Genomic DNA, 25,408 nt, shown 5'->3' with positions numbered 1-25,408 from the left:
GCTTGTCTGTAAAATTTTTGATTTCTCCATCGAATGTCAATGAGATCCTTGCTGGGTAGAGTAATCTTGGTTGTAGGTTCTTCCCTTTCATCATGCCACTCCCTTCTGGCTTGTAGAGTTTCTGCTGAGAAATCAGCTGTTAACCTTATGGGAGTTCCCTTGTATGTTATATGTCGTTTTGCCCTTGTTGCTTTCAATAATTTTTCTTTGTCTTTAATTTTTGCCAATTTGATTACTATGTGTCTTGGCATGTTTCTCCTTGGGTTTGTCCTGTATTGGACTCTCTGCACTGCCTGGATTTGGGTGGCTATTTCCTTTCCCATGTTAGGGAAGTTTTCAACTCTAATCTATTCAAATATTTTCTTGGGTCCTTTCTCTCTCTCTTCTCCTTCTGGGACCCCTATAATGTGAATGTTGTTGTGTTTGATGCTGTCCCAGAGGTCTCTTAGGCTGTCTTCATTTCTTTTCATTCGTTTTTCTTTATTCTGTTCTGCAGCAGTGAATTCCACCATTCTGTCTTCCAGGTCACTTATCCGTTCTTCTGCCTCAGTTATTCTGCTATTGATTCCTTCTAGTGTATTTTTCATTTCAGTTATTGTATTGTTCATCTCTGTTTGTTCTTTAATTCTTCTTGGTCTTTATTAAACATTTCTTTCATCTTCTTGATCTTTGCCTCCATTCTTTTTCCGAGGTCCTGGATCATCTTCACTATCATTCTGAATTCTTTTTCTGGAAGGTTGCCTATCTCCACTTCGTTTGGTTGTTTTTCTGGGTTTTTATCTTGTTCCTTCATCTGGTACATAGCCCTCTGCCTTTTCATCTTGTCTATCGTTCTGTGAATGTGGTTTTTATTCCACAGGCTGCAGGATTGTAGTTCTTCTTCTTGCTTCTGCTGTCTGCCCTCTGGTGGATGAGGCTATCTAAGAGGCTTGTGGAAGTTTCCTGATGGGAGGGACTGGTGGTGGGTATAGCTGGCTGTTGCTCTGGTGGGCAGAGCTCAGTAAAACTTTAATCCACTTGTCTGCTGATGGGTGGGGCTGGGTTCCCTCCCTGTTGGTTGTTTGGCCTGAGGTGACCCAACACTGGAGCCTACCCCGGCTCTTTGGTGGGGCTAATGGCAGACTCTGGGAGGGCTCATGCCAAGGAGTACTTCCCAGAACTTCTGCTGCCAGTGTCCTTGTCCCTTGGTGAGCCACAGCTGCCCCCCCGTCTCTGCAGGAGACCCTCCAACACTAGCAGGTAGGTCTGGTTCAGTCTCCTATGGGGTCACTGCTCCTTCCCCTGGGTCCCGATGTGCATACTACTTTGTGTGTGCCCTCCAAGAGTGGAGTCTGTTTCCCTGAGTCCTGCCAAAGTCCTGCAATCAAATCCCACTAGCCTTCAAAGTCTGATTCTCTAGGAATTCCTCCTCCCATTGCCGGACCCCCAGGTTGGGAAGCCTGACGTGGGGCTCAGAACCTTCACTCCAGTGGGTGGACTTCTGTGGTATAAGTGTTCTCCAGTTTGTGAGTCACCCACCCAGCAGTTATGGGGTTTGATTTTATTGTGATAGCGCCCCTCCTATCATCTCATTGCAGCTTCTCCTTTGTCTTTGCATGTGGGGTATCTTTTTTGGTGAGTTCCAGTGTCTTCCTGTCGATGATTGGACAGGAAGCAGTTAGTTGTGATTCTGGTGTTCTCGAAAGAGCAAGTGAGAGCGTGTCCTTCTACTCCGCTATCTTGAACCAATCTCCTCCTTTATTATTTCTTATAGTACATGTCTCCTAGTGATTAATTCCCTCAGATTTTTATTCATGAGTAAAAATCTGTATTTCACCATTTGAAAGATATGTGCTGAGTATAGAATGTTATTTTGACCCATTATTATCATTTGTTGCTTTCAAGATGTCGTGTCATTTTGGACTGTGTAGTTTCCAAGGAGTAGATTTCATCATTCTTATCTTTGCCTCTGTGTAGGAAATATATCTTTTCTCTCTGGCTGCTTTTAACATTTTTTCTCTATCACTAGTTTTCAACAATGTGATGATGTATTTTTCTTTATGTTTATTCTGCTTAGGATCCTTTGAGTTTCTTGGATCTTTAGGTTTACTGTTACCAAGTTTGGCTATCATTTTGCTATTTGGCTTCATTGCTTTAAATATGTTTTCTGCTGATCTTCCTTTCTGAGGCTCCAATTACATTTATTCTAGACTGCTCAATTTTGTCCCAGGGGTCAGTGATGCTTTGGGGTTTTCTTCTCTCTCATGTTTCTTTTTGGAAATTTTCTATTGCTATTTATTCAAGTTCACTATTCTTCTCTGCTATGATGTCTAATATTCAGATAAAAATATATCTGAAATGATAAAATAATCTCTCAAAATTTGAGTCTTTTTAATATCTTCTAATTCTCACTTTATCACATTCATATTTTCCTCAGCCTTCTTGAATATCTGGAATATATTTTCCAAAGCATTTTTAATATCCTTTTCTGATAATTTTATCATCTGTTTTATTTCTAGGTATGTTTCTGGTGATTTACTTTTTTCCTCTGGTTATCAGTCTTTTTCTTGATACCTACTACTTTTCATATAGTTAACATTGTGAATTTTACATTTATGGTGATATTTTGTTGGATTCTTTTCAATAGATAGTTATCTGGAAGGAAGTTATGTTACTTAGAATCATTGTTTTTAAGCTTTTTTAGGGTGGGTCTAGAAAAGCCTTTAGTTTAGTTTATGGCTAATTTGTTCCCACTACTAAAGTGACACCCCTATATCTGTTTTCCCATGTAGTTGGAGATCTCAGCAGTTTGGCTGGTAGTGACATGAAATATTCTCAGCCTTGTATGAGCTTTGTGAATTGTTCTGCTTTATCCTTTTGGTGGTTTGTTCCCAAACCTGGGGTAGTTTATTCACATGGATGCACAGATCAGTACCCAGACAAAATTTCAAGAGAACCGTTCTGTAAATCTCTGGTGTATTCTATCTATGCAGCTCTCTTCTCTCCAGTATTTTGCCTCATAAATTCTGTTTTTGCCACATCAGACTCTGATTTCTGTCTCCTCGGTTTGGTGAGACTTCTGATCTCTCCTTGAGTTGAAGTTTCCTGTGCTCTAGCCTGGGAAATCTCTCCATTCAGTAAGCTAGAACACTTAGTTTAAACTAAAGTTTACTTCGATTGTTATCCTTCTCTCATCTTATTCTATGTTGCCTGTTGACCAGTATGTGAAAACTGCCGTTTAATATATTTTGTTCAGCTTCCTAGTTAAGGTAGGAGATTAAATCCAGTATCCATATTGACTTTTCAACAATTGCCTAACCTCCCCAAACCTAAGGTATAACGTTCCAGGATTCTTACTTACTTACTTACTTACTTACTTGCTTATTTATTTATGGCTGCGTTGGGTCTTTGTGGCTGCATGCAGGCTTTCTCTAGTTGCATCGAGTGAGGGCTACTCTTCGTTGTGGTGCACAGGCTTTTCATTGCAGTGGCTTTTGTTGCAGAGCATGGGCTTTAGGCACATGGGCTTCAGTAGTTGTGGCTCACAGGCTTAGTTGCTCCCCGGCACATGGGATCTTCCCGGACCAGGGATCGAACCCGTGTCCCCTTCATTGGCATGTGGATTCTTAAGCATTGCACCATGAGGGAAGTCCCCAGTATTCTTATTTTTAATTCAAAAAGAAAAATATTTTTGTTGGTGTCATACATTCCAGTTGCCTTTTTTTCTCTTCTCAGTACTGCATTTGGGAATTCTTTCATACCTGTAAGCAGAAGTAATTAACTACATTTTAACATTAAAAGTTTAGAGATATTAATTTGCTACAATATGTAGTATGTATAATATTGCACTTCTTATAATAATATTAAGGTCAATTCTACTTTTGTGTGGAAAATTTTCAAAGTACTTTAATAACATTTCTGAATTGATGCTCATAAAAGCTCTGTGGACTAGATAAATCTAGCGTTATAATTCTCATTACAAAGTAAAGAAACTAAGGCCTCACAAGATTCATTAATTTTTCTCAGTCGCATAACCTATAAATGATGAGATAGGATCGTCTGACTTTTATAACAATGTTTTTTCCAACTTTCCAGAGTCTGTCTTCCTGGAAGATGTAGAACTTTATGTAAAATATCAAATACTTTAGTATGGTAGCAAAACTTTTCACTTTTTGTGAGGAAGGCAATATGTTGGAATAGAAATAACTAGATTTAGAGTAAGCAGATGATTTGTCAATCATATTCAATCTAAGTAATAAAACAACGTGGAATTATATAAAATGAGCAAAACAACTTTTATACAACTATTTTATGTTTAGTTGTTTAGGAAACAAAAAGCAGATTTACAATTGTTCAGCTAGAGGGCATGTTGTAAATGGAGAAAAAAGAGAGTCTAGTGTATGCCAATTGTTAAGGTGACCAAAATGCCTGCTTAGGAGATCCATTTTAATTTTTCAGGAGATTTAGTTAAGAAATTAATCAAATGGCCTTTGTATTTTAATAAATGGGACAAAATAAAGAACAAAGATTGAGAAATTTTTAAATTTTTGTGAATGAGTTAGATCTCTGTTCATATCTACTATGGTGTCAAAACCTTTGATATATGAAGTTAATCTTTATGTAAAATCTCGTGTTAAATATACACTCTGTTTAAGAAGAGAATTAATTTGGAACCTAATAATTATCATTTGAAAAAGTCACCTAATTGCACACCTAAGCAGCTGTAGCTATTGAAGTGCGACATTTCTTGATCTATTCCCCCCTTCATAGCAAAAAGATTTTATATGATTTGTCTGTAAAAACATAAAATCAAGTTAAAGAGCAGGTTGAGTAATCACTACTTACATGATAAAATACATTAGAAAATATGATTGCAGGTCATTCCTATTTTTTGCAGTGGTCATGGCTATTATATAAGGTTAACCTATCCTATGTAAAGGCACCATATCCTTCCTGACTTTCACCAGTCACTGCCTGACTTACCCAACCCCAAAGCATTACTTTCCAATAATCTTATTTATTTTTAAATTCAGAGATAAAAATAATGATGGTTGATGTAATACATTCTAGTTGCATTTTTTTTTTTTTTCTCTCAGAGTTGCATTTGGGAACTGCAATGGGTTGGCTGTGGTGGATTTTATACAGAAGACAGTACTGTTAAGCATGGGGACCATTGACCTATATAGATCAAGTGACCTATACCAACGACAACCACGGTCTCCTCGAAAAAACAAGCAGTTCATTGCAGGTAGGAGATAAGATCATTATGAACTTGATTAGCTCACCTGTTTTCTTACCTTTAGATTTCTTGTCTTTCTTCTGTGATGCTATTCAAATGCACAGCAATATAAAGTCAACATAATTTTCAATACCATGTAAGTAAAATTGGTCAGAAACATAGTAAGAATCTTTGAAAGGGTAAAGGAGGTGTTTAAACTTCAATTTGTTGTTAACGTTAGGAAGGATCTCAAGTTTCTTAAGTTGAATTCCTAAGAAATAACAAAAAATAAGGTATTAAATATAAAAATGCTAAGAAAATCAGACTCTCTAGTTGAAAAAGCTGCTTGCAATGGTTGTGTTAACTGGGATAGTTTTCTTCTAATATATGATAGCTTTAAAAATATAACTTAAGGTCATTCACTAGTTTTAATTTTTTAAATTAACTCCATTTTTTGGCTGTCACCTTTCCTTGTTGGATGGTGACTTTCTTGGAGGTATTTTCACAAATGCAGTAAACATTATTAAAATGCTATGAAAGATGATATTTTTCTTGACAGGACAAATTATAAAAGAAAAATATATAAAGTTACTAAAATACAAGCCAAAATACTTTCTACATATAATGCCAAACCTCGATATGTCAGATTATCCAAAGTTGTACTAAAATTTCAGTTTATATCCAAATAGTTGGCTTTGCAAACATTGCCAACATTTTGTATATTTTCTGTCCACTGACATAGTTTAATTGGTAAAAACTCGGCTGAGCTAAAAGGTTTGCAGGTGGAACTGCATCTATAGTATTATGTGTTATTTTATACAGTTTTTAAAATTTTCTACTGTTTTTTAAAATAATCAGTTGAATATTGACACTTTTACTAAATATACCCACGTAAAGACTATTTTAAAGTAAAAAGAGTACATTATGGTAGGTGTTATTTTCTAAATAGCAAATTTGCCAAATTTAACATCTGAATGTGGTAATAAATGAAGTTTCCTTTTGGACTAATGAAAAATTACTTGATATACTGAAATTCTCCTTCTTTGTTAATCTTTCTTTTGTAAACCTAAACCCTTTCCAAATTGCTAATTTAGACCCTTTTCAGGAGCACAAAAGTTCTCCTTCAGAACCTGGAGTTTCTTTGTATTTTTTTAGGGATCTCAACTTTTAGCAATATTTTATGAGTGCTAGCAATGTAAAATTAGACAGGTTCTGCTTCTACCACTACTGGCTTTTGAAAGAAAGGCAGAATAAGAAAAATTGTGCATGAATGTACCATGAGATTCCCTCACGATTGAGAAAGAGAAAGTTGACTTTTGAAAGTTCATGGACTCTTGAGAGAAAGATGTTAGGGGATAGTAGGCACTGTTTGCATGCTGAAACACTAATTCAATCAGAAAAGCTGTGAATCCTAAGACAGCATCTTAATTACTTGCTGGATATACACAGTGGGATGACAAAGTGTATATTTTGACAGGGGTAATACAATTATTATTTAATTTAAACTTACTGAGCCTCAAAAATTATGATTAGAGCTCAGAATTTTAATGACTTTAAAATTAGGAAAAACTGTGATGAAGTTGTAAACTCTGCTTGTATTTAGTATATATAGTGAGTACTCACTTTGTTATTAAAAAAAAAGACTAAAATCCCTAAGTTTTCTTGTTAATACTGAAAATTAAAGACAACTATTTTTATATTTATGAGGTAACATACATATTATTTATAAGCTAAATAAGTTTACTATGTAAAAAGCATAAAGAGAAATATGCCATTTATTTTTATAAGATATTTGACTGAATAAAATTACTACAGCGTTCTCATCATTCATCTATCACCTCACTTTCTAATTGATTTATTTTTTTAATATCTCCTTTCTAATTTGATTACCTAAACTTGCTGCAATTTCTTCATCTTGGCTGTTCTAGATTCTGGTATGATATCACTTCCTTTCACTTTAGACTATTTTTCTCTCTTTCTTCTGCCTGCTGCTGATGCTGGTGTTCTGGCATGTTCCAAAGACAACTTTTGCATGCGTGGCCTGTCTAACTTTTATCCTGATTTAACGAAACGGATCCGTACTTCCTATCAGAGTAAGTTCTATAAAGGTTAGGCAAATAGCTTTTTTTTAAAGTCATAATGCTTGAGTTAAATCCATATATCTGTGCTCAGTAATGTGTTTTTAAAAACACATTCAGCATGCATGCAAATTTTTGTTTTGTTATGGAAATGCAACCTGATAATTTTAATAAAAATTATATAAATATTTCAAATAGTTATATCATATACCCATTTACCCATATTCATTGTTTCAGTGTTTATTTCAAACCATGTGTACCATGTGCTATTAGTCCAAGAGCCATTGTCTTTTGTTTTGAGGAGGAAGAGCCATGGTGTCCTTGTAAATAATAAACCTGATATTCTAGCATCAATAATAATTGAATGCTTATTTTGGAAACCTTATGCCTTTGGCCATTTTATAAAATTATTATAACCAAGGACACAATACTTGCTTTTTCTAATGTAATTAGATTTCTTAGAGGTAGCATTTCTGATGCTTTTCATTAAAATAGAATATACAAACACACATTTCTATAGTGATTTTAGGAAACAAACACTCTGAAACTGGGGAATTAAGGTCACAAATAAAAGTCACTAATATTAACATTTACCATGGTAGCAAATGCAAATCTGAAGATGGTGTGTCAGATGTTCTATTAAATGGTGCAGAAAGAGTGGGGAGTGAGGGTATGATTGGAGGTGCACATGATACTAGTGATATTATGGGTGAATATTTATTGACATGAGAAGATGTATATAATATGTTAATCAATATGTTTGTTTGTTTAAAAAGAACTTAATACATATAAGACGATCTCATATTTGTATAAAATATATATATGGACACATACATGTTTGTTGCTTGTATCCTGAATTTCTTCAGACCTCACCTCACCAGCTTGTACATAATTAATGGAATGACATCACTTATAAGAACCTAAAATTTTGTGTTCCATTAGCTACAGGAAGTCAATACCTGTGAAAGCCTTAAAATTTTTCTGGGGTGTAGAGGGTGACTTATTTTTGCTCGGAACTATTCTCTAGTTTTCTACTCTGAGCACCCCCTTTTTGAGTGCTTCCCACCGCCTCTACTCCTGGTGCCTTGTGATAGAACACATATCTGTGTTGGCTTCTGCTGTTACTAAAACAGAAACTTATTAGGTATTATGATAACATTTCTTGACACCTGAAAATTATACGAAATTTTAGTTTCCATAATTAAAATTTCCATAAAAGTTGTATTGGAACACAGCCAAACTCATTCGTTTACATATTGTTTCTGGCTGCTTCTAAACTACAATGGCAGAGTTGAGTAGTTGCAACAGAAACCATATGGACCCTAGAGAATGGACTTGAGGGTACGGGGAGGGGGAAGGGTAAGCTGGGACAAAGTGAGAGAGTGGCATGGACATATATACACTACCAAACGTAAAATAGCTAGCTAGTGGGAAGCAACCACATAGCACAGGGAGATCAGCTCTTGCTTTGTGACCACCTAGAGGAGTGGGATAGGGAGAGTGGGAGGGAGGGAGATGCAAGAGGGAAGAGATATGGGGACATATGTATATGTATAACTGATTCACTTTGTTATAAAGCAGAAACTGACACACCATTGTAAAGCAATTATACTCTAATAAAGATGTTAAAAAAAAAATTGCCCACCTGAAAAAAAAAAAAAAGAAACCATATGGCCCATGAAACCTAAATATTTACTGTCTTGCTCCTCACATAAATTTGCTGACCTCTCCCCTATACTATTCTTCGTTACCCATCCCCTACCACCTAAACGGTATCAGCCAAAACCTTTCCTGAAAATAGTTTCCAGGTGGTTTAACACACATACTCAGACTTCAGAATCCTAGTTTAGCCTTCTCAAGGTAGAATCCCCCTACTGTGTGTGTGTGTGTGTGTGAGAATGCATCCATCTGTACAGATAGAAAAAGTTTCTGGAACATGAGATTGTAGATTTTATAAATTTCTTTTAATGTATTTTATGGTATTTCTATAATAAACACGTAATGCTTTTATAGTAAAAAGAAGTTGGATACTGAGGATAAGAAGCAGGCTCTTAGTTAATCTGAATTCTACAGTATCAACCATGATATTAAGGTTAAAGGTCATTACTTCAATAATCTTATGTTGCCTTCAGAATAAAAAAGCCAAGATTTTAAACCTTCATTCAGGGTACTCTAAAATATAATTCTTATCTGCATCTTCAAATGAATTTTCTACTACTCCTATAAAAACACTCCTCTTAAGCCAGTGTATGTATCTTACTACACTTATAATTTACTTATAAGTGAAACTCTCCTGGCAACTCTCTGGAAACTTTCCTTAGATTTCACTCCCTATAGTAAACCTTTCCTGCTGCCATTAGAGCCCGTTGCACCAATTCCTTAATTTAAATTAATTAATTAAATTAATTAATTTAAATGTCTATAGTGCCTACGGTGTACAGGCTTCTACACAGTAGTGTCTGAACCATTTAATTGGTATTTAGATTTGTTTGTATTTTTATGCATATGCTCTACCTTTATAAATGCATGATAAGAACCTGAAGACCATATCTAAAATTGTTATGATCCTCTACACCCAGCTCAGCAAGTCGATGATGGTAGTGAGATAGATAGAGCATGACAGGAGACTCTTTTTGCTCACATGAATAGCCAGCGGACTTTTCAAATTTGATAAATGAGAGTAGACATGGCTTCTGGGTTCACTGGAATTTTGCAAAAGAAATCATAGTTTCTTCTAAACAAAGAATTAAAGTGTCAAGACAGACAGGAGTAAAATCAAGTCCTCAGAAGGCCATAAAATATGTTCTGTGTCTTCCACAGGACTATGATTGATTTGTGGATGCAAAGAAATGCTTTGGAAAGAGAAAGAGACATAGGGTGAGAAGGTTTATATCAAGTTCTGCCTTTTCTTCTTATTGACTACTCATTACATTTATAATCTTAAGCAAGTCATTTAACTGCTCTGAGTTTCTTTTTTCTCATATATAAAGTAAAAATCATAATCCCTACTTTCCCCTTAGAGACTTTTGGAACTTTTCAAGATTAGTGTTTGTAATTGCACTTCTATAAATATTAGACATTATTATTATTATTATTATAGAAGATGAAACCACGTCACAGGTTAAATAACCTTTCCAGAATACAACAAATCTATGGAAGAATTTAGGGCTAACATCCAGTCAGCTGCCTCATCACCTAGTGCTCTTTCTACTTGTTATAATGACAAATTCTGCTAGTTAAAAATTGATAATATACCATTTGAAACAAAGGAGGTTTGAAAGGTATGCTTAAGGTAGAACATTGTCAGAAAAGGTGCTTATGCATCAATTTCTAGTTATGCATTGGGGAATCCTTTGGAAAGTTTCCATCCTATCTACAGACATTTTCTCTCTTTCACTGCATAGTTTGTTCAGAGTGTGGGGAGTCATAACAGATCCTGGAAACACAAATCAGAAACATAAAGAAAAATTGAAAGAAAAGGGGAAAATAAAACTAGCAAAGAGAGGCAAATAAACATTTTCAAAAATGAATGGAGCGGGCTTCCCTGGTGGCGCAGTGGTTAAGAATCTGCCTGCCAATGCAGGGGATACAGGTTCGAGCCCTGGTCCGGGAAGATCTCACATGCCACGGAGCAACTAAACCCGTGAGCCACAACTACTGAGCCCACATGCCACAACTGAAGCCCACAAGCCTAGAGCCCATGCTCCACAACAAGAGAAGCCACTGTGATGAGAAGCCTGGGCACCGCAATGAAGAGTAGCCCCCACTTGCCGCAACTAGAGAAAGCCTGTGCGCAGCAACAAAGACCCAACACAGCCAAAAATAAATAAATAAAATAAATTTATTTTTAAAAAAATGAATGGAGAAAGTCAAGAATGGAGGAGGAGTAAAACAAAGAATAAGAGGAATGCCTCAAGGAACGAAAACTGGCAAAAATTATGGTAAACAATAAATGGGAAAAGTCCATTTATTTAAAAAATATTTTATTTAGCATCTTCTGTGTGAACATTTTTTAGGCAGTAGATATATAATGATGAATGAAATAATTATAGTCTCTTCCCTCAATTTATAAGAGAAAACATATAAAGAAATTCATAGATATACAATTATCGTTGAAAAAAGGAAGCAATCCTATGAAAGAAAAAAATTAGACGTGGAAAAGTTGGACCTATTTTTGAGAGTGTTGTTAGGGAAGGGCCTATCTGAGGGGGAAATATTTAAGTGAATCCTTACAAGATAAGAAGGAATCAGACAAAGCTTTGAACTTACACTTCTGACCAAGGTAGAGTAACAGGGACAAGATTTAACATCCTGCCTCAACCAGAAACAGCCATAATAAATGAAGCTGTGCTTTTTAAGATATGGGACATCAGACAATGAAGAACAGTAATTTCTGACAGATAAGAAACAAAAGAAGTGAACCCTATAACCATACCTCTTTACTGCCCTGAGAGAGTTTCTAGACTGCAGCAAAGGGAGAAGGGGAAACCCAAGAGGAAACCAGTCAACTCCTTATGCTGAGAAGAGAAACTGGGGAAACCAAAGCAGCTACAGCTCCTAAAGAGAGGATCCCAGAGATCTACAGTTTCCTCCTCCAACAGATCAACACATACCTATGATGTAGCTACCCAGGGATAGGTAAAGAACCATCTGAAAGGATTAAAGGAAATGGTACCCAACACTCAAACAAAGGGAATAGTGCCTATTTTTTTCCCACCAGGCAGACTAAAAAAAAAAAAAAATATATATATATATATATATATATATATATATATATATATATACACACACACACATATATGTATATATGTGTATATATATATATATATATATATATATATATATATATATATATATGTAAAATTCACATCTGCTTCTAATTAACATTGTACTGGGGATTCTAGCCAGTGTAGTCAGGCAAGAAAAAGAAATAAAAGTTATCCAGATTGGAAAAGAAGTTAAATCATCATTTTTTCATAGACAACATGATCATCTATGAAGAAAATCTAATGAAGTCTACGAAAGAGCTACTAGAACTAGTAAGTGAGTTTAACAAAGTACAGGATATAAGGTCAGTATACAAAAATCAATTTTATTTCTGTCAACCTGCAACACTTAGCCATAAATTAAACAACAGATGTGAAAGACCCATGCATTGAAAACCAGAAAACATTTCTGAGAGAAGTTAAAGAAGACCTTAAAAAATGAAAAATTACATGTCTCAATATTATTAAGATATCAGTTCTCTCCCAATTGATCCATAGTTCAATACAATCCCAATAAATATCCAGCAGACTTTTTAATAGAAATTGACAAACTGATTCTAAAGTCCATATAGATATGCAAAGGATTTAGAGTAGCCAAAACAGCTTTTAAAAAGAACAATCTTGGAGAACCAACACTACCTAATTTCAAGACTTTTTTAAAAATTAGTGTGTTATTGAGTCAGGTTGGTATTGGTCCAAAGACAAATATGTCAATGGAACTCAACAGACTCTAGAAATACATCTACACATATATGGACAACCGATTTTTTACAAAGATGCAAAGGTAGTTAAGCAGAGAAAGCATAGTCTTTTCTACAAATGATATTTAAACAATTGAATGTCCTTTTGTAAAAAAAATAACTTTGATCAATACTTTGTACTATATTTTTAACAGTTAACTTACAATGGATCATAAGCTTTAATATAAAACCTAAAACCATAAATCTAGGAAGAAAGGAGAAAAATTTTGTTACCTTAGGTTAGGCAAAAGTGTTTTAGATAATATCCAATGACATGCTCCATAAAAGAACAAACGTATGGATAAATTGGATTTTTTCAAAAGTAAAAATTTCTGCTCTTTAAAAGACACTGTTTTGAGAGAGAAAAGTTAAGCCATGGACTAGGAGAAAATATTTGCAAAGCATATATCTGATAAAGGACTTGTATCTAGAATACATTTTTTAATTTCTCAGAACTCAATAATGAGCAAGCAACCCAATAAAAATATAGGCCAAAGATTTGAATAAATAATTCACAAATGAAAATATAGTGATAAAAATAAGCATATGAAAAGATACTCAAAAACATTCATTATTAAGAAAATCAAATTAAAAGTACAATGAGATATAATAATACATCCATTATCATGACTATAATTTAAAAGACTGATCATAGCAAGTACTGGCAAGAATGCAGAAGAAATAGAATCTCTTACACACTACTGGTGGGGATGTACAATGGTATAACCATTTGGCAGATTCTAAAGATTTAAACATACACTTATAATATGACCTAGCCACTTTACATCTAGTTATTTACCCTAGATAAATGAAAGCATATATCCATACAAAGACATTCATAGCAGCCAAAAATTCAAATATCTTTAGTAATCAAAAACTAAAGCAACTAAAGTCTCCGTCGAAAACTAAATGAATAAAGAAATCTCGTATGTTTGTTCAGTGATTTACTACGCAGTAATAAAAAGGTATGCACTATTGATATGTGCTATACCATGGATGAATCTCAAAATAATGAGTCTTACATTGTTAGAGAAACCAGACAAAAAAGGGCAGATACTGTATGATTCCATTTATATAAAATTCTAGGAAATGAAAACTAATGCAGAGTGACAGAAAGCAGACCCATGGTTGCATGGGGATGGGGAAGGGGCTGATATGGAGAGGGCTGGAAGACAGGGTTACAAAAGGACACAAAGAAACTCTTGGATACATTTATTATCTTGATTGTAGAGATGGTTTCACAAGGGTATACATATTTCAAGATTTATCAAACTAAATACTTTATAAATATGTCAGTTGAACCTCAAAGAGTTATTTTTTAAAAGAGAACTAGGCACATGAAGGGCAGGGAGCAGTGTATTCCAGGCAGAATGAACAGCTTATAATGAAGGTTCTAAGGTGGTTAAGGACTTTAACTATCTTCTAGAAATAGAAGGTCAAGGAGGCTTGGGGTGTAGTGATTGAGAGGGAAAGTGGGTTAAGATTTTGATGTCTAGATGAGCAGGGACAAGATCATACAAACTTCTAAAGCAATTATAAGAAATTCTGTTTTGAGCAAGAAAATGATATGCTTTGATTTATATCTTAAAAATGTTATCCACACTGCTGAATGAAGAAAATATTGTGGGGCCAAAAAGAATGAAAGCCAGTATACCAGTTGGGAGGCCAATATTATACTCCAGGCAGGAAATGAAGGTAGCTTTGGCCAGGGTGATAGCACTGTTGGTGGAGAAAAAAGATAGGTGCAAGAATCACTTACAGAGCTACTAATTATAATTCAATTTAGGAGATCAGAAAGTGGAATCAAAGATTATTTCCAAATTTGGGCTTGAGCCAATGACTGTCATGATATTATTTACAAAGATGAAGAAGCTAGGGTTGGGGCGCAGTATGTTGGTAGGGAATAGAGTTCGGTTTTAGACATGTTAAATTTTGGTGTGTATTGTTTATCCAAGTGAAGACGATAAGTGGACAGGTAAACAAATCTGAATATCAGGGCTGTAATTTAGTATGTAATGGCATGGGAATAAAGTTATGTAGGCATGGAGGGAGCAGAAGAAGGGAAGAGGGGGCTTGTGGATAAAGAAACAGGAATTTCAACATTTAATTTCCAAAGGAAGAAGAGTAGCTGGCAGAGAGGACTTGCCAGAGAGAAGAGGAGAAATGAGGAGACTATTGCAGAAGCCAAATTAAAGGGGCGTGTTTCAAGAAGTGGTCAGCCACATCAAATGCTACAGATAGGATAAGTAGGGTAAGCTTAGAAAAGGGTCTAGTGGGTGTTGTGCTGTGAAGGTTATTAGTGACTCTCTAAAAAGTAGTTTTGGAAAAATATTGGGATAGAAGCCACAATTATATTAGACTAAGGAGTGGCAAGTGAGGAAATAGCACAAGTAAATAACTCTTTTGAGATGTTTGGTTATGAAGGGGTGTCAAAAAATAGGTCAGTACCTGCATTGGAATAAAGTGTTAAAAGAAGGATTTTTTTCATTTTAGGTAAAGAGCATATTTTAAAGTTGATGTGAATATTGAATGATCCGTAGAGAAAGAGAGATTGGTGGTAGGGGACAGAGGAAATAATAACTAAAGAAGCAAAATCCTTCAGAAAGTTAAGGGAGAGGAAATCAGAGCATATTTACAAAGATTAGTATTTAACAGGAAGTTTTCTCTATTGTAATAGAGAGGTACATAAAAGAAAAGGAGAAAGCTACAGAATCAGAGGGATAAGTTACAAAATGTATGATTTGGTTGAGAAATGAAACAAGTGATTTTTACATCTCTGTTTTTCAGTTCTGTATTTTAATAGGTTTCCTTTCTTTTTGAAATCAGTTTTACAGTGTTTTCTTACTCCAAACTTTGTATTGAAAAGCACACTGATCTGTAATTAGTAGGTAAAATATAAGGTTCCATCTTTGAATTCTAAAAAAATGAACAAAGAAACTAAAAATAGGGGAGATATTACTTAGTAATATATGTGAGTTTTCTAGAGTTTAGTTTAACAGTAATTTCAATGTGACTCGAACAAATAAAACAGCTAATATAACTTAGGGCAGTGGTTCTCAACCCGGCATGATTTTGTCCCCCAGAGGATATTTGGCAATGTCTGGAAACATTTTTTGTTGTCACAATTGGGGGGAGGAGTGCTCTACTGGCATCTAGTGGGTAGAAGCCATAGATGCTGATAAACATCCTACAATATATCACCCCACAACAAAAAATTTATCTGGCTAAAATGTCAATCAAATGTGAAAGCATTGAGACCAGAGAAGTTTATATGGTAAATGGTAATTTGGTAAGAACATTCCCAAAGTGTAGACTATTTATATATGTGAAGACATTTGTACACTGGGTATTAGTCTCCTAAAGAATATTGGTATTTTATTTAACATTCACAAGTTGCTACTTCAAATATGATATTGATTAAATTATCCAGTAAGACACATTATAGGTATATATTCTTAGAAATCTTTAAATAAATGTTGATATAATTCATTGCACCCAAGGGGGTTTTGTCTTCCGATATTCAATTATTTATTTACCATAAAATATCTCTATCTGATCTTAACCAGGATTTACTATTTTCTAATGAATCACTATACAAATCTTCCAAATTTAGTTGTCAATTTGCTTTACTTTATCCATATATCAGACATAACTTTCTCTACATAATCTTTGGGAAATCTCACCATTGAGTGTTCAATATATTATGAGGAAAAGCACAATTATTTGGCATTACCCTGAGCACTTCAGTGAATACCTACTAGTGTCAGTAATGGATTAACCAGTTTACCTGGTTTCCATTCTTTTGTTCCACATGCCTTCAATACAGCTTTAACGGTATTTCCAAGAGAGTAGATTTAAGTGGAGGGGCTTTCCATTTCCAGATAGGATGTTGAAAGATATAAAAATTCTTCAATAAAAATTCTTCATCCCTATGGTAACAATGACGACAACAATAATAATAAAATCCTGTGATAATAACAATGATAAAATTAAAATTATACTTTTCTACCGAGGCTTCTGAAGAGTGGTGGATTCAAAGAAGCCTTGATTAACTGAATTCCAGAGAGATAAGAGCCATTCATAGATAAGCAGAAAACTGCAGCTGCTTTTATACCTGGGGCAAGTGACTGAGCTGGACACAGGTCAGGAAAGGAATGGGCCTTCTATAGATGGACAGACTGCAAAGAATAGGAACAACTATAGGTTTAATGACTATCTGGACTGAACTTTTGAGTGGGAATCTGAAATAGCTCTAAACACAAAATTATTCAGTTTGGCAATTCTCTGCCAACTAACCCCACCACTCTCAGAATTTTTCTGAGAGAGTGGTAGCAAATAAGAAAGCACAGAGAATTTATGCAGTCTCAAAGTGCTTGCATTCAGGGGTTATTATAGAATTTGACCCAAGCTGAATTAAACTATCTGAAACTGCATCTCAACCCTCTTTCTGCACAAATACTGGGAAAATTAGGAATCAGCCCCTTGAGGAAGGGTTAGGGAAGTTTGAGTGTTGGATTGAGGAGCAAAGAGATTTTGAAGGGAAACCTAATCTAATTAAAGCTGCAGACCAGCCCTAGTTCAATTCAGTACTGTGTAGAATCTGATTAGCACTTCACTTGAGTTGTCTAAGGACAAAAATTGGTAAGGCTGTAAAAAACTTAAGCAACTCTCTTAACCAAATTGGCCTAACTGACATAAATAGACACCTACATCACACTAATGAAAATGTGCATTTTTTTCATTAGATGTGGAATATTCACAAATATAGACTGAGTCATGAAACAATAAAGAATTAAAATCAAGCAGAGTAAGTTCTCTGATCATAAAAGAAATTAAATTAGAAATGAGTAACAGAAATATGTCTTAAAATTCCCAAATATTTGAAAATTAAGAATAGCTCATGTCTCTTAAAAAAGAAATCACAAGGGAATTTTAAAAATATCTTTAACTTAGTGAAAGTGTAAGCACAAAATATCAAAATTTGTGATATTGAGATGTTACTAAGGTAGTGCCTAATGGAAAATTTAGAACATTAGAAGCTTAAATTAGAAAAAAGAAAGATCTCAGATCAGTAATCTAATAGCTCTACTAATATCAGACAAAATAGATTTTAAATCAAAAAATTTCACTAAAGAGGGACAATTTAAAATGATAAAATGGTCAATATATCAAAAAGATATAACAATTATAAATATATGCACCTGACAACAGAGCTACAAAGTACATGAAGCAATATCTGACAGAATCAAAGGGATAAATAGACAATTTGACAATAATTATTGGTAATTTTAATACTCCACTTTTAAATATAATACGAGAATTAGGCAGAATACCAAAGAGGAAGTAGAAGACTTGAAAAATGCCATGTATAAGACCTGTACACTCAAATCTACAGAAAGAAAATGTTTATACGTTATTTAAATGGAGGAGATACCATCTTTATGGGTTGGAAGACTCAATATTTTTAAGATATTTATTCTACCAAATTATCTATAGATTTATCACAACTCAATAATAATCTAGCATATCTTTTTTATAGAAATTGACAAACTGATTTTAAAATGTATGTAGAAATGCAAAGAATCTAGAATAACTAAAACACTTTTGCAAAAGAACAAAGTTGGAAGATTTCACTTTCTGATTACAGGATGTAATATAAACCTGCATTAATTAGATAGTGTGGTAGTCAAAAAAAAAAAGACAGATAGACCAATGATTACAGAATAGAGAATCCAGAAATTGACCCACACATACATGGTCAATTTATTTTTGACTAAAGCACTAACACAAATCAATGAGGAAGGAAAATCTTTTTAACAAATAATCATGGGGGCTTCCCTGGTGGCGCAGTGGTTGAGAATCTGCCTGCCAATGCAGGGGACACGAGTTCGAGCCCTGGTCTGGGAAGATCCCACATGCCGCGGAGCAACTAGGCCCGTGAGCCACAATTACTGAGCCTGCGCATCTGGAGCCTGTGCTCCGCAACAAGAGAGGCCGCGATAGTGAGAGGCCCGCGCACCGTGATGAAGAGTGGCCCCCACTTGCCACAACTGGAGAAAGCCCTCGCACAGGAACGAAGACCCAACACAGCCATAAATAAATAAATAAATAAAATTTAAAAAAAAAACAATCATGAACAACTGGGCAAATAGGGGGAAAATGGACCTTAATCCCTACCTCATGCCATAATCAAAATTAACTTGAGATGATTTATAGTCCTGTAAATGAAAGCTAAAAATTAAAAAAGTTTCTTGAGAAAACAAAGAGTGATATTTTCATTACCATGGGGTAGGCAATGATTACTTATACAGGAATCAAAAAAAAATTAAAAATAAAAGAAAAAATCAATAAATTGCCCTTAAGGTAAATTAATCTTTTGCTCATCAAAAGACATCTTATTGTCACCAAGAAAATGGAAAGATAAGTCACAAATGGAGGAAAATATTCACAATACCTACTTCCAACAAAAGACTCTTAAGCAAAATATGTAAAGAATTCTATTGAAGATTTGGCACTACTCAGTTCTGTAACCTTAAATAGTTTAAACTCTCCGAACTTACAGTTTCTTATTTATAAAACGTAAGGGTTGGGATAGAGTGTGACAATGGACATTTTCTAAAATTCTATGATTTTTTGAACCTACAGCAAGTTTATTGGTACAAATTATATAAAGAAGGGGGTGGTGGAAAGGAATATGAATAAAGATGGTTTGGGTAATTGACAATAGCTCTTAAGTACCCCTGGGTATGGGGATTTACATTAAAGTAGAAACTCTGAATATTTATTTACAAAGAAAAAATATGAAACTCTCCAATAAGGGTAGGAAAACCCTAAGGATATTTTGTGAATGCCACAGGAATGCAGACTGGCAGATAGTGAGAATTACAAAATGTTTATTAATCTATTGTGCCTATCCTTATATTTTTCAGGAAAGTGACAATAGAATATAAGAAATATTAGAAATGAGAAAAATATAGTGCTTATTATAAGAAGGAATTTGATACCATTGAACAAATCATTGAGTATTTACTATACAATACTGCATTTTTATAAATAGGTATAATATTCAAAATTTGTTATACCTCCTTGCAGGTCTTTTAAAAAGCCAATAACTGTTTCTCTTGGAAGTGGAAGATTTGAATAGATCTTTTTAAAAACCCCTTCTACTTCATGTTTTTCTTGGTCTATTTTCAGATGAAACTACATCATTTACTAAAATAGTTACTTCATATGAAAAAATAAGAAAAGGAATTTTATATCTTTCCACCATCATATTCAATTACCCTTTATATATCAGTTAGTTGTTGCTTATTTTTTCCTATGTCATTGTTAAAATTTTCCAAAATACTTGTCATAACATAAGCATAGATAAGTTCTCACAGGGGAAAAATAAAACCTTTTAAAACTTCTAGGAATTAATAAGAATTATCTACAAAATTTTAGCAAATTTTCTCATTTTTTGTCATTTCATTTTCAGGTTTAACTGAGCTGAATGACAGTCCAGCTCCCCTAGAACTTGAGCGTTGCAAGTCTCCCACTCCAGGTAAACATGAGTGGTATTTTTCAATCTTCTGAAGATTACTTCACTGCAGTAATCTACTGCTTTATCTTCATAATTCTTGAGAAATTCATAATTTTGGTAATTAGGTGTAATTTCATTTTGAAATTTAACCATAAGCAAATTCTATTCCAAAATAAAATAGAAATAAATGTCTTAAAATATTTATTGCTTCCCAAAAAATTAAGATCAGAGGTATGAGTGTAATACTTTTAAAGACATTTTAAAGGAAGTTATTTTGCAGATATATTAATAATGCTAAGTAAAAATTATAATATTATACAGAAACTCTCATAGCTAGAGCTGAATTAGTGGGAAATATATACTGTAGGTGCAGTAACATATGAAACCATCCCTCTGGATCATAGTTTTGAAACATGTATATTCATTGGCAAAAGAAAAATGATAATATATGTTGTGAGCCCATTATATTAAAAATATGAGTATAAAGGTTCTTAGGAATAAGTTTTTAAGGTCTGTGAAAAAAAACGGTATAGTACAAATTGTTGGGTGTTAGCATTGTGAATAATTTGCTTTTAAAAAATTTTTTATTTACCTGATTTTTCTATAATATACACATAGTAATGTGTAAATTTTTAAGCACCAAAAAATTAGGTATATCTTTGACATTGAATTGTAGATCTGTTTTCAGAGAGTATCAAAAAATTATTTTTTTAAATTATTTTATTTAAATATTTTATTTTTAACTTCATGCAAATTTATAAACATTTAGTTATCTCTTTATAAAGCAATGAATTTTGACTTTTAGAAATTCAGCTGGAATTGTGACATTCTTCAATCTACTTCCTTAAGAGTTGTTAGGTGTTTATTGTTATTCTTCAGGAATGTAGGCTGAATAGAATCTAGTTGTGTCCTGTGTAAATTTCTGTTTTAATCATATCCATTTAATCCTTATTTTACTGCTTTCATGTTAATCATGGTCTCATACATTTACCCTTTCTTTTGCATTCCCATTGGCACCATCCTAATATAGGTATTTATTACACCATACCTAGAATATTACAAAATTATTCTAACAGGTGTCTCTATTTTCCATCTCTCCCTCTTAGAATTCATTTTGCATATCATGTTGCAAAATTAATCTCCTTAAAATATTACTTTGATATTTTCCCGTGTCAGAAATCTTCAACTAAAATATAATTTAATATCCTATATCAAATTCAATTAATTTTACCTCCCTTTAAATTCTCATCCATAATCTGAATTTGAATAGTAATACATTTATTAGGTTCTAATATCAAAAAGAAATGGAATAAAAACAATTTCCCTCCCATCCTTCCCCATACATTGTTTCTACTCTCTTGAAAAAATAAACATTATTGGTAGTTTCTTGTTTATCCTTCCAGGCAATTTGTGTTTGTAAACAAACCAAAAAGAAACAGACTTTTGCCTTCTGTTTTGTACAAAAGTAGTATATTATGCACTTCGTTGTACTTTGCTTGTTTCACTTTACAGTGTATCTTGCTTTCCATTTCATTACATAAAGTATTTTCTTATTCTTATTTACATTTATATGATATTGAATTACATGTGTGTACTATAATTTATTTAATCATTTTACCAATTAAAGGACACTTAGTTTAGTACCAGTCTATTGCTATGTCAAACAATGCCACAGTGACTAACCTTGGTACATTCCTCACTTTAAATGTGTGCAGATATATCTATCAGATAAATTCCTAAAATTGAAGTTGCTGGGGCAAAGAGTATACACCTGTTTAATCTTTATAGATATTCCCCAACTGCTCTTCTTGGGGTTTGCAACAGTTCTCTCTCCTTCTAGCAATAACATGAAAATATTGGTTATCAAATTTTTTTATCTTTGCAAGTCTGTTTGGTAAAAAGAATATGTCAATGCAGTTTCAATTTACCTCTCACATATTATAAGTGATGTTGAACACCCTTTTATATATTTAAGAGTTCTTTAAATATTTTTTGTAAATTATCTATTCATATACTTTGCCCATTTTCTATAGGGTTGTTCATTCTTTTTAAATTAATTAGTCCTCTTCATAAGTTAAGAAGATTTTCCCTTTATGACATGAGATCCAAATATTTTTCTCAATTTTAACTTTTAACTTTGCTTGTGGTATATCTTGCCGTAGAGTAGTTTTTTTCTAATCATTGATCTTTTCTTTTAAGGACTTCTTATGCCCAACAATTTAAGTACTATTGGTTATCTACTTTTTAACATTTTAGTAGAATTCCCCTGTCATTTACCCTTTATAGTTACTTATCTTGTATATTTGTACTTTCTCTGAAAAGAAAAATTTTTTCATTATGGAACATTTCTAAAAATATACAATACACATATGAAAAGATTGAGAGCCTTTCTTTAATTAGGGTAACTAAGTTGATCTATTTTGCTGTTTAAACCCAAACAGTGGTTTTATTGGTTTTTTTTTAATTTGTCGTCTTTTAGCTTACTTATTTCTGCTTTATCTTTATTAATCTCCTCTGTTTTCCTTCATTTTACTTTTTCCTTTTCCACCTTTTTGTGGTAGATGCTTAATTCATTTATATTTATTCTTTCTTACATATTGATAAAACAAGGCTAAATTTCTCTTTGAACTCTGTTTTAACATGTAATAGCTTTTGATATATTATGATTGCATTAAGAGTATTTTCTATATAGTAAACAGTTTGTTTATATTTCTTTGACCCAAGAGTTATTTAATGTAAATGTGTGGCATTAGGTAGCCATAAGTTTTACCTTATTAATCATGTTATTTAAGTCTCTCATGTCATTACTTATATTTTGATTACTTTGACTTGTCAAAGATGGGGAAAAGGTCAATTAAAATATTGTATTAATCATGTGTTTCTGTCTGTTTTTCCTTGTATCTGTTTATTTTTTAAAATATTCATGTGTAAATATTCGAAGATATATCTACAAAAAAATACATTCTTTACCATTAATCACCATTGTTCATTTCATATTGTGTCCTTCACCTGAATTCACCTTGTTTGCTATTAATACCACAACTCTTGCTTATATTTTTAATTTCTTTTTGTATTCCTTGGCCTTACCTCTTTTGAGGTAAACTTTTTTTAAACTGAGGTGCAATATGTAAACCTCAAAGTGCATAACTGTTAACAGTTCAGGTAGACTAGTTTTTACAAATGAATACACCAAGTAAACTTACCCAGATCAAGATTTGGAATGTTACTAGAACCCCAGACACGTCCCTTATGCCCCTCTCAGCCACTAACCCCCACAAAGTTACCTGCTATTCTGACTTCTATCATCATAGATTAGTTTTGTGGGTTTTGGACTCTCAGATGAATGGAATCATTCAGTATTTACTTTTATTTTTTGCTTATTTTGTTCATTATGTGTATGATATTCATCTATGTTGCTGAATGATTTTTATTGATGTGTAATGTTCCATTATATGAATATATCTCAGTTTATTTATGCAGTTTATTATTGCTGAACATTTAGGTGGTTTTCAGTTGGGGGCTATTATAAGTAAAGCTGTTATGACCAATCTTGTCTAATTTTTAATACAAATATAACTCATTTCTGTGTTACATGTATCTGGGAGTGAGTTTTGAGGTCATAGGGTATGCGTATGTTCAGCTGTTCAGCTTCAGGAAATACTACCAAGTTTTCTAAAGTGGTTGCACCAATTTTACTTCCATTAACGGTGTATAAAAGTTCTATTTGTTCCACATACTTGCCGATTTTCTTTTTTCAGTTTCAGTCATTCTGGAGTGTATATAGTGCTGTCTTGTTGTAGAATTAAATTGCAATGCATATCCCTGATGTCTAATGATTTTGATGAACTTTTACATTTATTGACTATTTTTAATATCCTTTTATAAGATATTCAAGTATTTTACTCATTGTTATTATGTTGCCAACTTTCTTTGATATATAAGAAATTCTGCGTATGTATGTAGATAGGTAGATACATACATACAAAGAAGTACTTTTGTTGGATGTATATAGTGCAAAATATCTTTTCCCATCCTGTGCCTTGCCTTTTACTCTCTTAAAGGTGGTCTTCTGATGAGCAGAAGTTTTTAATGCTAATGTTATTCAATTGATCAATACTTTCTTTCATTGTTAGTGCTTTATGTGCTTTGTTTTATTTTTAAGAAAATCTTTGCCCATCCCAAGTTCATAAAACTATTTCCCTATCTTCTAGGAGGCTTACTGTTTTACCTTCACTTTTAAGTTCAAGTTCCATTTGAAATGTACTTCTGTTTCTAATGTGAGGAAAGAGTCAAGGTTTATTACTTTCATTTAGGTATCCAGTTGACAAGGACCATTTATGAGAAAACTATCATTTCCCCCACTACACTAAAATGGTACTTTTGCCACAAATTAGTGTACTCTACCATGTATGTGCATGTTTCTAGACTTTATGTTCTATTTCATTTGCATGTTTACCATTAATCCGATTCCACACTGTTTTAATTGCTGTAGCTTTATAGTATTGCTGGTAGTATATAGGTCCTTCAATTTTGTTTTTGTAGTTCTTTTTCAAGAATGCTATAGCTATTTTAGGTCTTTTGTTTTCATATAACTTTTAGAAAAAACTAGTCAGTTTGCACCCAAACAAATATGCTTGGATAGTGATTGCAATTTCATTTCATCTATAGATCAGTTGGTCAGAAATGACATTCAACAATGAATTTTCCACTTGGTATCTCTCCATTTATGTGTCTTCTTTACTTTCAGTAATATTTTTAGTTTTCTTTGTAGAGGTCTTACACATCTTTCATTAGCTTTATTACTCAGTATTTGATATTTTTATGTTGTAAATTTTTAAATATCTTTTTATTATTTTTTATGGCTAGAATATAAAAATAATTAATTTTTGTATATTGACCTCATGTCTGGAAAATTTGATAAACTTATTTCAGTAATTTGTCAATTCTTTTAGATTATCTATGTATCCAGTTATGCTCCCCCCTGTTAAAATGACAGTTCCATTTCTTCTTTCTAAAGGAAGAAATTAGCTAGGACCTCCAAAACAATGCTGAATAGATGTGGTGTTAGCAGATATCTTTTCTTTTTTCCAGTCTCAGGTATGAGT

At 33.3% G+C, this 25,408-nt stretch overlaps 1 protein-coding gene across 2 annotated transcripts in view; it reads left to right on the top strand.

The window, feature by feature from the left end:
• Positions 1-25,408, top strand: part of STXBP5L (syntaxin binding protein 5L) — a 381,827-nt gene that overhangs the window by 281,778 nt on the left and 74,641 nt on the right. The window contains exons 18-20 of one of the 2 annotated variants that reach the window (XM_059922135.1): positions 5,076-5,227; positions 7,219-7,290; positions 20,259-20,324. In XM_059922135.1, coding sequence (XP_059778118.1) covers positions 5,076-5,227; positions 7,219-7,290; positions 20,259-20,324 — 290 coding nt within the window. The remainder of the gene's footprint in view (positions 1-5,075; positions 5,228-7,218; positions 7,291-20,258; positions 20,325-25,408) is intronic. The other variant, XM_059922136.1, reaches the window with a different exon arrangement.

This window comes from Balaenoptera ricei, chromosome 4 (genome assembly GCF_028023285.1).
Source record: "Balaenoptera ricei isolate mBalRic1 chromosome 4, mBalRic1.hap2, whole genome shotgun sequence".
Classification (NCBI taxonomy): Eukaryota; Metazoa; Chordata; class Mammalia; order Artiodactyla; family Balaenopteridae; genus Balaenoptera; species Balaenoptera ricei.
This window is presented reverse-complemented; position numbering and strand designations above follow the sequence as displayed.